This window comes from Larimichthys crocea, chromosome II (genome assembly GCF_000972845.2).
Source record: "Larimichthys crocea isolate SSNF chromosome II, L_crocea_2.0, whole genome shotgun sequence".
In the NCBI taxonomy this organism is placed as follows: Eukaryota; Metazoa; Chordata; class Actinopteri; family Sciaenidae; genus Larimichthys; species Larimichthys crocea.
This window is the reverse complement of record NC_040012.1, coordinates 11,406,922-11,420,071: the sequence shown is the minus strand read 5'-3', so window position 1 is coordinate 11,420,071 and position 13,150 is coordinate 11,406,922. Positions and strand designations below refer to the sequence as shown.

Genomic DNA, 13,150 nt, shown 5'->3' with positions numbered 1-13,150 from the left:
ATTCTGTAATGTTAAAAGTAACCATTTTTATAGATGTAATGTTCTATTTTATGTGTAATTTACTCGTCACTTTTTAAAAAACAAAGTTTCACATTTTCTTTCCAGTCCCCCCCACTCCTCAGCTCCGTCTCCTCCTCCTCCTTCTCCTCCACCTCCTCCTCCTCCTGCTCTGATTTCAGCATGCTAATTTAGTCAGTGCTCCTCAGCATGATTCCCTCGCTCTCTCTCCCATTCTTGCTGCGATTCTGCTCCCTCCCCTCTGGGACCTGAAGATTAATATTCCTGGGCCCAACAAGATAATTACTGATACTAATTAGACATGATTATGTGAATTTGATACACTTATTACTCTAGATAATGAGTAGGACATATTATCCTAACAAGCACCCGTGCCGCTTAGTTTACTTTACACACGACCCACACTCTATATTTTCTGTTATTGTCACCTCAATCAGAAACTGATATTCTCTTGTAATTATTGGATAAAAGGCCTTGATGTGTGATACCTGTAAGATGAGAAAGCATTGTTGAGAAGATTAGAGATATGGGCTTGTTTTCCAAAACAAAACCTGTAAAATTTTAACTTTTGGATGTCAAGACAATATATAGAAGGGTCTATAAATGAGTTATTGTGTCAACTTTAAGGGTGAAAATTTACTTTCCTGATGGCTAAATCTATTTATAAGCCTCCCATCTTTTCCTGTAAGTCATATAAAATATGTTCTTATTTGTGTAATTCTACCTTTATTTCGGTTAAATGATTTTTTTCTGAATAACAGCATACAATTTTGTAGCAAATTCTTGTTTTGCATCATACAGCTCTTTTCAGTTTGATGCATTTCAAAGCTTAAGGAGGTAATCTGACTCCCCTTCACGTGGTTCAAAGTGAATCGATGAGTTTTTCAGAGTAGTTAGGACGTGTTGTAGCGACTGCTCGCGAACAGGAGGAAAGGACCCCACATGGCGCAGCCTAACCCATGAATTAGTAAAGAGAGCCAGGCGTCCGTGGCTCGCCTGATTGGAAGTTAGGGAGAGAACGCCTGCTGACGCCAGTGGAGATCGATGTGGCAGTCAGAGGGATGAGGCGAGATAATTAGCGTTCAGAGTGTATCTTGTTAATTAAGGGCTAATTAGAGGCAAAGGCGGAGGGAGAGGGGATTCGTGTGTGTGCCTGTGTGAAGGGGGGTTGTTTGACAGAGGGATGTGCACAAATAAGGTGGCAGCAGCATTGCAGTGCAGTAGAAAGTACCAAAAACTGTTAACTCAATTATACCATTATCACTTCTTGGCTTGACTTCTTTTTTGTTTTTAAAGAAAACAGTCCTACCAGAATAACTTTTGCATTCAAACAGCTGTAGAGAACACAAGAAATCAGGATTCATTTTCTCGTGTCTGTCACTTATTTTCCAGGCGCTCCTCACTCCAACAGTAGCACTTCCCTCCAGACGGGCGGGTCGGTGTTTGGCGGCAGTAAAGATGGCATGCACCAACGCTCCTTCTCCGTGTCCAGCGCCGACCAGTGGAATGAAGCCATCAACACCAGTACAAGCAGCGGAGCCCGTAAGACCTCCACCTTCTACATTCTCATCCCCTTAAAGTCCTTCTTACTGTGTTCGGGGGGGAAACAAACATATTATACCACAAAAAACATGAGCGAATCAAAAACAAAATGAAGGAATCTGATCTAGAGGTGCGATGTGATGGAGATGCAATTTCCTGAGTTTCTTAGACAGGTGGAACGAGCCTCATTTTCATAATTAGGTGATCAGGACTGTGATCGCTGTGACCTTTTTGGCTGCTGCTCTTTGATAGAAGCGGCGTGTTCAGAGGAGAGGAGCGGTGAAGGTTAACTTTCTGCCATCGATGCATCTCCACTTACTGCCTCTGTGTCACATTGCACCATGTCACTGTACTTGAGTGAAGTAAGATAATATATTCACCATGCATGTCTACACTACCCCCCCATCCTGTCTTTACCTTCCATCTTACTCTTATCCCCCCACCACCCCCTCTTCCTCCTCCTCCTCCTTCGTCTGTTTTGCTCTCTTTTCTTCCGAAGAGGAAAATGAATGCTTTTTGGGGGTACCATTCATCACCAGTTATTTCCCTCTCTTTGTGGTTGGCAGTAAAAAAGCACTTAAATGCACATCAACAGAATAACAGTCATTTCCATGCATGTTTGCACTCTGGTAGTTCTCATTAGCACGGCGGCGGCTCCCCCCCTCCCTATGGGCTCCCAGGGGCCCCGGCAGTTTAAAGAGCGCACTTTACGAGCGCTGCTGGAGTCCAACTGCACGGCCCTCGTGGTTCCGCAGACAAGCCTGTCTCTCATTTGGAGCTGCCAAACGATCAATTCTGCCTGGACGCAGGCACTTCCATCACCCCCTACCCCTGTCTCCCATCAGCAGCATGCCCAAAGCAGAATTACTTAGATTCGTGGGGTCCTCAAATAAATGAGCACGAGTGTGTGTTGTGTATATATATATGTGTGTGTGTGTGTGTGCTCTCACTGATTTTTTTTTTTTCTGTAGCTGTTTGTATGTGAGTTTTTTCCACGGAGCATGTTTGCATCTGTATTACAATGTGTGTGTTGGGGAGAGAAAACCCTTCATACTGGATGTTTGCGATTGTGAGTTTTTAGCGGCTGGTCTGCCGAGGACAAATAGAAACTTACTAAACGTTGCGTTGAGAAAATAAGGAGGTCGAGAATTTTCCCATTTTCGTGTTTGGTAAACTGAAAAGCCCTCAATATTAACATAGCTCATTAACCAGCATCCAGTCTTCAACTAAATCAGATCCACAATTTGCTCCATTATTTTATTTTCTTCAATTATTTTCATGCTACTCTTAAGGTAACTACAAATGAGCTTGAATGAGGCAAATGATCTGAAAATAATAGTAGAAACGTTGCGTCAAATGATAGATATGTTGCTCGTCCATGGGTAAGGAGTGTCTCTGTAATCAGTGCAGACGGTTTAAGGCTCATATACTAGCTGCAACATCTCTGTAGCTCGAAAACTTTCTCTGAATATCTTGTTTTTATGTCTCTGTACAATTTAAGACTTTGAATTGCAGCGGCAGAATAGTGTAAAATGTGACTGGACTATCAGAAAACATATACTTGATTGAAACGCGACCTTCTTATCTTTCATCCTAATGTGCCTTCAATAATCAATAGAGGGTGTTCCACAGTGAAGGGTGCTCATGTTTTGCCATTTGTATTGACTTGAACCAAGCCCAATCACTCCATTATCCTTGGTGAAGGTTGCGGGTTAACATAAAATGTGATTCTGAGATGCAAAAACAGTAGATTGATGATTCACTGGCGAATGAATGCATCTTAGCCAGGTAACCATTTCCATATTATTTAAAGAATGTCCTCATTTGTAAACCTATTGAGCAACGGCAGAAGCAGAGGTAGTAACGTCTCTTGAATATTGAGTGAAGATTTTTGATTAAATCCCGGCCCAATTTTTCTATTGCTTGCATTCATAAAGACACTCATTCTTAATGCACCGGATGCTTGTTTAGATCCCGCTCTCCTTCGTACACCTCAATCTTTGAGCTTGAATTAAAAGCAAAAGGCTCAAACAGTCATCTGAGCAATGTGATGGGCTCACTGATGACAGTAACTTAAGTCATGGTCAAAGTGTGAGTAATGTTACGATTCCAAAGGCAAAAGATTACAGTAGATCAGAACCCTCCATGAGTAATGATTTAATTATTAATTAATATTACCTTATCGTTAGAGGACTGAGAAATCGTCACAGCTCTCACGGTGGAATAAAATTATCCAACTTTGTTCTATTAAAACACAAAAAAAATACGTACTAGTTAGCACACTTGAATAAATGTGTCAATTAATAGTTAAGTTGATGAACAGAAAATTAAGAGGCAACAATTTAGACACGTATCCAGCGCTTCTCGAGTGTGAGAACTTGTTATTTTTCTTTGTCATGTGATTGTAAAATTTAATATTTTTTTGTTGGTCTGACAAAAAGCAACTAATAATTTTAGGCTGCGGGAAATAATCATTTCTAATAATTTCCTTACATTTTATCTGAAAATAAAATTTGTAGAAAAAATAATAATTACTGGGCGATACTTAATTACAGTCCTAATGGGAAGAGCGATATTTTATCTGTTTATCATGAGAGTTTTCATAAAAAATATCATTTTAGGTTGATAATTCTGTGTTAATTATCACAATATTATTTTAATCCATGCTGCCCACCGGAGCCCTCAAAGTTTGATCGCTTTATGTCTTTCCGTCGACGTTTATGCCTCGACTCTGTTCTGCTATGTTGTAATTTCTATGCTTTAATGCTTTAACTTTGCATATCAGGACACAGGTAGTTAATGCACAGATAGCCTTTTCCTGTGGCACTGTGTTTTATACCTTGGCCTCCCGATGCGAGGGTGATAGCATGTGGGGCGTTTGATTTCTACGCCAGGCCGTAATGAAGTTTGACATTTAGTTTGGAGAGAGCAGCAGAGCGCGATCAGGCCTTGATTAGTACGCTCTAATTGAGGATAATAAGGGGGAGGCGGTGATTGTTTCTAATTTTTGCCATTAATTGCAGCCGTTGGCTTTGATTGAGGACAGGCAGGGCTGCCATGTCAAGGGGCCTGGCGGAATCATAGTGCTCCTCACCCGGAGCCTCTTGAATAACAATGAAATGACTCCCCCCCACCTCCTCTTCATCTCTCTCTCTGCCTCTCTCTCTCACCCTTTTTTCATTCTCATTCATTCTCAGTGTGACATTGGTAAAGGCAGGAAGCTGTTAGCAGCCCCCTCTTTGTCTCACCCATGGTCTTCATCCTGAAGCATGTTTAAACTGTCATCTCCGTGGTGGGAGTGTAATACACTGTAATCACAGGTTAGGCTGGTACCTATTCTGCTGCCCAGGTGATCTTGGCTGAGTGGGAGAGAGACTCTGATCCCCAGTGTGCTTCATTAACCAGCTTCGTCCTGATGGCCCTCGTACACACTAACAGCTAACTAATAACGCCACGGTGACTGCAGGATCAGTCCAATTCTGACTTCAGGAATCTCAATTTAAGAAATGTAATCTACCAGTCATGCGTAGTTTGGAGCTGAGAAGCACTTAAAGGCAGGAGACTTACATTATATAAAAGCATTATATTTCAGGTGCTTTGATATTATTGCTCAGCGACTTGTACTGTTTTTATCCATTTCCTGCCTCTACACCTTCATGTTATAGACTTCTTAAAGACTGATTGCTGCAAACAAAGGGAGGTGTATCACCCCCGTATATGTTTCAGGTGCAGGATGAGCAGGGCCAGGGTCATTTTCCACAACATTAGGGGCAGAAATTGATAATTAGAGGTGTTTATGACACGTTTGGGGCCCCTGAGGGGCAGCCCTCCCCTTTAACCTCAAGCGACATTAAACAAATGCTGGCTGTCACGTCGGAAGCAGGTTGGAGCTCAAGTCTTCCACCCGCCATACGGAGCTGTGCTGGCGGGACAGACGTTGGGATGGAGAGGGAGGAGGAAGCGGGGGGGGGTGCACATGGAGGACCCCTGTGCCCCCAGCTGTCTGAGCCAGCTAATGACTTGTCTCAGGGGGGCTGTTGTAAGAGAGCAGGGAAATTGAAACAGACGCCTCGACTAGGAGCTGCTACATGTGTGGCTGCGTGCTGCCATTCAAAACACCAGAGAGCTTAATGTATGTAGTCCAGCACGAGCACCAATGTTATGTTTATTAATGTGATGGCATATAATCACTATTATTATTTTCCACTTTGCTATTTATGCAGAAATATTAATACTACCTCTGAGGACGGTCCCTTATCTTCTAACAAATTAAAGATACCGGTGGTTATAGCTTCTTTATTTTTTTTCCCGGTAATGACGTTCTTGTTTGTATACATCAACTCTCATCAAGATTAATCTATTAAGTCGAGTGCAGACATAACAATGTGTGTCTCAGGTGTTGTCTCCTACATTTTGCCCACGCTCAAACAATGCATCCCCGGGCCCTCTGAGCTCCGCTCTCCCCCAACGTTAGCATCTTCAATCCCCCGCTGAGCCCATCTTACTCCACTAAGACAGCCCCATCTCCCTAAAGGTAATGACCGAATTAGGCCTAATGTTGTACACTGGCTAATGGCACAGTGCCGCACATTATAGCATGTGCAACTGGCAACGACAACAGCAATAATCCCTGAGCCCCTTGTCCTCCTGCACTCCACCCCTGGGGCTGGGACGGTGCACAGGGAAATGAATGGAGTTTGCTACACTACAATGAGCTTTTGATGGGAGACAATGGAGGAGGCTGCCAGCACCACACAGGGTGGTAAGAGGAGAGCAATGTGGGGCCCATCTACCGGCTCTCCCTCCCTGCTTCCCCCAGGCCCCTGGCCCCCACTCCCAGAGTCATAATGGCATCCGGAGGGGGAAAGAAGGGAAAGTGATGTCAAATGTCAGGAAATCAGAAGGATGGCAAGCTGACAACCCCCTCCTATCGTCCCATCCCTCCTATCCCTTTGCCCAACGGTAGCACAGGTTAATATCACATTTATAAAATCACTTACAAGAAACAAAGCCGGCTCTTAGCCCCCTGTCACTCTCAGACAGTCATATAGAGATCTCTGCCGCGGGCTAACTTAGGTAACCATTTGTTCAATGATAGCCCCACACCTGTCCTTCACTCTGTCTAAAGCCGGAGCCACACAGTTACTTTTGGAGCACTCAGAGCCCTTTTTCCAACTCTTACTGCTGGAGACACACTTTTAAGGTTGTGACAAGTCTGCCTCCACTTTACATGAAGCTTTCAGTAAGGCTGATAATGTCATTTATTGCTCAGAGTCATTTTACTGTGTACAGAGTCATACACCTGATACTAACCTTCTTTGCATTTCACTGAAGCTGACATCTCTAAAGGAACAGTGTCACATTTTTCAAACATGCCCATGTAACACACAGTGTTTTTTGTTGTTTGTTTTTTTTTGTCTTGATCATAATGCAGCTTCATCTGTGAGCAATTAATATCAGACTAACAGTCTCCATTAAGCCCAAAGAAATTTTCATCCAGTGCCAACATGATGCTGATGCTTGGACACTTGACACTTGCTCTTCATCCATCTTCTGTACTTCTCTATCTGTATAAACATAATGCACACTGTATAATTGGCAAATTATCAAATTTTTGTGACTGCACATTTGAAAATGTTATATTCTCTGCATCATGGTCTACATAGTTTCTTTGTAAATGTGTAAAAAATTCAATGTAAACCTAAAACATGTTTTACTGTTTGAACTCTAAAAACAATCTGCCGGACAAGAACTTGGTGGCTCTAAAAAACATAACATCCTTATAATAATGACTCTCCAATGGGACAGGTTAGCATTTAAAGAGAGCTATACTTTAGATGATCCTACATTGTGTAGGATCATAAGTGCTTTAGTGTGTTTTAATGTCATTGAAGATTGTGGAGTTTCACCCAGTCAGTGTGGAACTATACCGAGCTGAAGCTGACAGTGAACTGTAAACTTAACCTAATGATCTAACATCTTTTTTTCTGTATGTGTTTTTTTTTTTCAGCCAATGGGATGAATGATCCTGCGACTTCCAGTGTCGGCAGTGCAACAAGTCCTAAACTTGAGCCACCTCCTTCGCCACACGCCAACCGCAAGAAACACAGGCGGAAAAAGAGCACGGGCATCACCAAGCCGGACGGCTTATCTACAGGCAATGAAGGTACAACACAGTCACATTATAGCAACAGTTTTGAATTGACCAAATCTTCTGAAACACACAAAAAAAAATCAAGACTAAAAATAGCAGCAAATGAAAACATCAGATCTGTGTGGATCGTTTTGAAACATGAAACAAAAAGATGGCATATTTATGTCTGGTTTTCTACATAATTTTTCTACATAGTTTTTTTAATTGCGTCATCTTGTTGTGCTCTCTTCTTCTGCGATGGTTTAATGACACCAGACTGACTATTTAATGCTGCTAATGAACTAACTCCTCATACTTATATAATTGTTATATTTCTTATAATAATAACTGTAGTAGTTGGAAATGCAGATTCATTTATATTTTCTCTTACTGATTTTCGGGAAACTTGGTTCACACTTTAGGATGGAAACCTGCACAAAGTAGAGGCCATGGTTCATTTTCTGGTAATGCACCTATAAAAAAAAACAGTTAGTTTATTAGAAGTTCCAATGTCCAAGACAAGAGGAGTAAAACTTCACCACCACTTACCACAATTAGCATGTTATGCTGTTGGGAAGCCAGTGAGGGATCATGTCTTTGGAGGTGCACAAACAACTCCTGGTTGTTTGTGTTTGTGCGTATTCCTACGTAGCAGTGAGCATTAAGCTCTCTCTCTCTCTATTTTCTATGCATTTACTCATTTGTTATTGAATTAAAGATATCCATTTGGATTTCAAAGATTGCTCCAGTCATTATGAAAATAAGAGCATGTAATGTTCTATGTTCTGACTGAATGAGCCTATGGAGTACATAGAGGTGTGTGTCGTTTTGTGTCTCTATGTGGCCCCCTGCACAGTGCACCCTCACAGCCCCAATTTCTTTTACCGTAGTCTGAATGGCCCGATCTCCAGAAGCCATGGCCCTTCTCAGCAGGGGAGTGGCAGTCGGCTCTCCACCCAATTAATAATGATTCTCCAGCCCAATGATGAATGGAGTACCCTAATTGGATGGCATTGTGAAAACACTGCGACGCATTTCAGAGGCCATAAAACTGATGTCACCAGAGTGGGATGATCAATCAACAAGATTGATACGCTGGATAACAACAACAATGGCATTGACGCCTCCTAAATGGGGCTAAGCATTTATAATCATTATACTTTTTTATCATGGTCTCTGACAGCTTCTCTTTAAAGTCTGAATGGGTCTGTTGACCACATTGTTGTTTAGAGTGAATATCATGAGCACCTCGGAGATAAGTGGTGTGAGATAAGTGGCGTTGTGTTTGTTGTTGGTGTAGTCTGAGGTGAAAGTTAATCTCAAATCTGATCATTCTGTTAGATTTTGGACAGTCACTTAAAGTTGCTCTGCATGTACAGAAGCAGTCACCAGCTCACAGCATAGTTTTTAAGTGTAGTGTCCATTACTTCTGTTTTATTTGACATTACTTAGCTCTTAATGGGAACCTCTTGGCAGCGTTACACAGTCTCATTAAAGCCTTGAATGAGTGATGGCTTGCATTATTAAACATCATCAAATCTCATAGATAAATGCCCTACACAGGAATAATTGAAGTCCGATTACTCTTGGACTTTCCGAGGAGGACATCTAAAGACTAATCAGACTGCGGGAGGCAGATTCTGAATGTTTCTCACGTCATCAAACACGCACATTGTTTTCTATCTCTCATGGTTCTCTGCAAGGTTTTCTATTAGCATCACCTTGTCTGTTCTGCTGAATGCTCTGGAATACAGACATATCGCTTAAATATTGGATTCAGCCAAGTCTGGGATGTGAGTTGTGTCTCCTTTTTTGAAAGAAGAGAGGAGAAGCAAGGAAAGGAGAGGAGAGGTGGGATCCTTGAATAAATTGCCATCAGTTTATCTCATTTACGGGGCAATCAGAAGTGTGCAATGCAGGCTGAAATTGAATTTTAGTAGTTGTGAAGCATCATAAATCAAAACAGCGTTGCACGTCTTAAGGTGAGAAATCATTTTGGTCAACATGGGACATGTAGGATGTAGGAGGGAGCCTGGAGAAACTGTTGCTGCACCATCATTTTCAAATACAGTACTAGGGTACTTAGCAAGACTTTTCTACATGGCTGCTGAAGTAGGAGAACATCTTACACATTTTTTAAAACCTGGGGTTTATTACTATTATTATAAAAGGCTATATGATTATTTATAATTTTACAGACATGAAATCTTTTCAGGACACTTACATAGGCTTTAGTCGAGCTTTTGAAGTCTTATATTGGCTGTGAAATGCGTTTACTTCAAATCAATGAAAAGTCATAATTATTTCTAATCAATTCAAAGCTACATTTAGATCATGTAAGAATTTTCTCTTACGTTTATGGAGCTGTACTTTCCACCAAGGATATGCACAACGGACACAGTCCCTAATATCCTATGCACTGTCAGAGCTGTGTGGTGTAATGAACTTCTCATGTGCTTAAAGAATGATGCAGGATGCATGGCGAGACAACTGACAGCCCCGTAATGTGTTTCCCAGCAGCTGCCCGGCGACGAGCTTTCTCGGTGTGTCGCTCGCCATAAACCCACTGGAAAATCGATGGCCGATAAAGAGTTGTGTTCAGGGGGAGCCCCCTCTGATTAATGCAGACTGTCAGGGAGCATCATTAATGTATTTCTCTTTTAAAGAAAGTGTATCAAATGCTCATTGTTTTGGGGTTTTTAGCTTGTCCAACGTGAGCAGAAAGGGAGGGGCAGGAATGGAGAGAAATTGTGACGAGAGTTTCCTTCCTGATTCTTCCACTTTTATGGATGAAGGTATTTGCGAGTGCTAAGGTCACAGAAATCAAGGAGAAAACAAGAGCTAAGTGTTTGTCTGGATACTTTAAATGTAAAGACGGTGTTTAAAGCCTTAATTTACATTTCCATCATCAACATCAAATCTGACCAAATCACACAAAACCTTACCTGCGTTTTTGCACAGCATGCCTCCAGTTTTAAAAGACTAGAAGAAAACATTGCTCATGATGTGCTCTATAAACTACAATAAAACCCAAATGTGCTGCAGAGCACTGTTGTGTTTGGAACAAAAAGACGGGTCAATTCACTTTATTTGAATGAATTCCATTTTTTAATCAAATCTATCTTAAATTGGTTTATAACCTTATTATTTCATTAAAGATTTAATAATGGATTTTAAATCAAGTAGTTTTATTTTAAAATTGATTGAATTTAAAGTGGCTGAAAGGGCCCCTCTGCTGGATTATATCAGCAATTAGAGGATAATAGGGAAATCACTTTTATGTTTAGACTCCTAAATTGAATCCAAAAGGAAGGTGCTAGAGCATTTTTGTCACATAGTAGCTGAGCTGTATGCGCTCTGTCCTGAAAATGAAATGTAAAAGTAATGACTAATTGGCTCAATACAAACGAAATGTTTGCACTAATGCATACTTGTAGTAGGAGGAACTCTGTCGGAATGTGAACGTAACACTTCAGTGAGCGATATTTGACTAAAAACACGTGTACTGTACACATTTGAACACATGTGCGTATACGCTTTGACCGTTTAATGAATAAATATCACACCATGCTGCATGCATGTTAATGTAAATGAAACGTGTCCTAGTTTGTCTTTAATAGAAAAACCAGCATGTTCTTCATCAGGAGTACACAATATGGAAGCTATCAGGAAAAGATCATTTACCATTGGATAAGGCTGGGGAGTATCACATGCAAAATAATAATGTGGCTCCACTGGGAGCATAGTTACAAGTAACTGGACAGTGAAGAATTGTGATGAATCAGTTGCAATAATAGAAAAATGGGCATGTGTTATATTCTTAAAACCAATTTGCAGTGTTGAATTGTAATGTAAAGAGTACACAGCATCTTAACTAACAGGCTTTAAAGGTGGAGAAATCATTTGAATGCCTTAACAACACTGGTTATTGAACCAGTTTCAGATTTTTCTTCCTCCTTCATCATTCAGACTTTTGACTGTCTGACACACGACACGCCTTCTGCAGGGTTAGATCAGGAGAAAAACAATGTTTGCTGGAGTCGCATCGCTCCTGGCTCATCTACAGATCGACTCAAACAAGGGATCACATAGTTTTAAGTTATTGCATATTGTCTGTCCAACTTAATCCACTATCCTTTTGTCCTGCACCTTTTAGTAAACTAAGGGTTAATATCCTCTGGAGTCCAGCTGAGGATTAGGAAATGGAGGTTTAACTGCCTGTGCTAATGGTGGGTGTTTATCTCAATACTTTGTTTTGTCACTCCCCGACTCGCTCTCATTTCCGAAAGCTGTCCCTGGAGCCTCCACTCTTGTAATGGCTTAGCTTTCTGAGCGCCACAGTATGGAGGGAAAGGAATAACAAGATTCTCATTTGGGCTCCATACACACTGCCCACAGATACATGTATAATTGGCCCTGTTTTCATTCTGCTCTGTTGTTAAACGCACTAGCTATTAGGGTAGTGGTACTGGTGCTGATTTCATGTGTTTGTTTATTGTTGGAAGGTGTGTTGGGCTCCTTGTTTGTTTGAGCACGTGCACGTGCAGAAGTGCGTGTGTGTGCACGAGCGTGTGTGTGTGTGTGTGTGTGTCAGATAGATAAAGAGTGTGCTCTATCTCTCTCTCCCTCCCTGTTCTCTTCTTTCTGAGTTTGGTCGTGGTTCCCCTGGGGCCCCTGTCGCAGTAATGGCCTGCTCCTGATTGCTCTGATACAGGTTAGGAATATTGGCTTTAATGATGTGTAAAATGAGCAAGCAGTGCCTGTGACATTTACAGATGGCACCGCCTTGGCCTGTTCTTCCCAACTGCTCGTTAATTCACGGGAACGGCAAGCACTTCTTTAAGTGACTGCCTGATGCATGCATACGACACAACACAACACGTCCTGCACACCAAAACAATAGCTCACCTTGTGTACCTCTGCACCTTGTCATCATTTCAGCCAAGTGTTCACACAAATGGATAAAAAAAAAGGAGTCCTCAAAGCTATGAGCTGTTTGTTAAGTCCTCTCTAAGGGTTCGTCACACTGGTCTCCAGAGGTCTTTGAGAGGCTTAGACAGAATAGATGCTGCCTGTCGTAAAGACAGCACAGCTGGGCTCAGTATCAAACCCCCCCAGGTGCTAATCTGGTCCACAGGTCCTCAGCATGCATCTGCGGCACTTCAGGTCACCCTCTGTTCTTTCAGGTTCCACTTTGATTTCCAGGTCAAACAAACACCTTTAAGGGTTCTTAAAATGTGACGCAGAGGACCTGAACATGTTTAAAAGAGGGAAGACTTTCTTTTAATGAAGACGTAGGCACCCCAACACTTACAAAAGTACTAATACAACAATGTGAAAATACTCAATCGCAAGTAAAAGTCCTGTGTTCAGAGGCCAACTTAAGTGAATGCAGAGATGTATTATCAGCTTATCAAAGTAATTCTATATGAAAATATCCGATTGATAATATTGATG

The 13,150-nt window shown here is 41.6% G+C and overlaps 1 protein-coding gene across 2 annotated transcripts in view; it reads left to right on the top strand.

The window, feature by feature from the left end:
* agap3 (ArfGAP with GTPase domain, ankyrin repeat and PH domain 3) overlaps nucleotides 1-13,150 on the top strand; it is a 110,731-nt gene that overhangs the window by 78,047 nt on the left and 19,534 nt on the right. For both annotated transcript variants that reach the window (XM_027287835.1, XM_019273232.2), the window contains exons 12-13: nucleotides 1,411-1,560; nucleotides 7,571-7,726. In XM_027287835.1, the coding sequence (XP_027143636.1) occupies nucleotides 1,411-1,560; nucleotides 7,571-7,726 (306 nt within the window). The remainder of the gene's footprint in view (nucleotides 1-1,410; nucleotides 1,561-7,570; nucleotides 7,727-13,150) is intronic.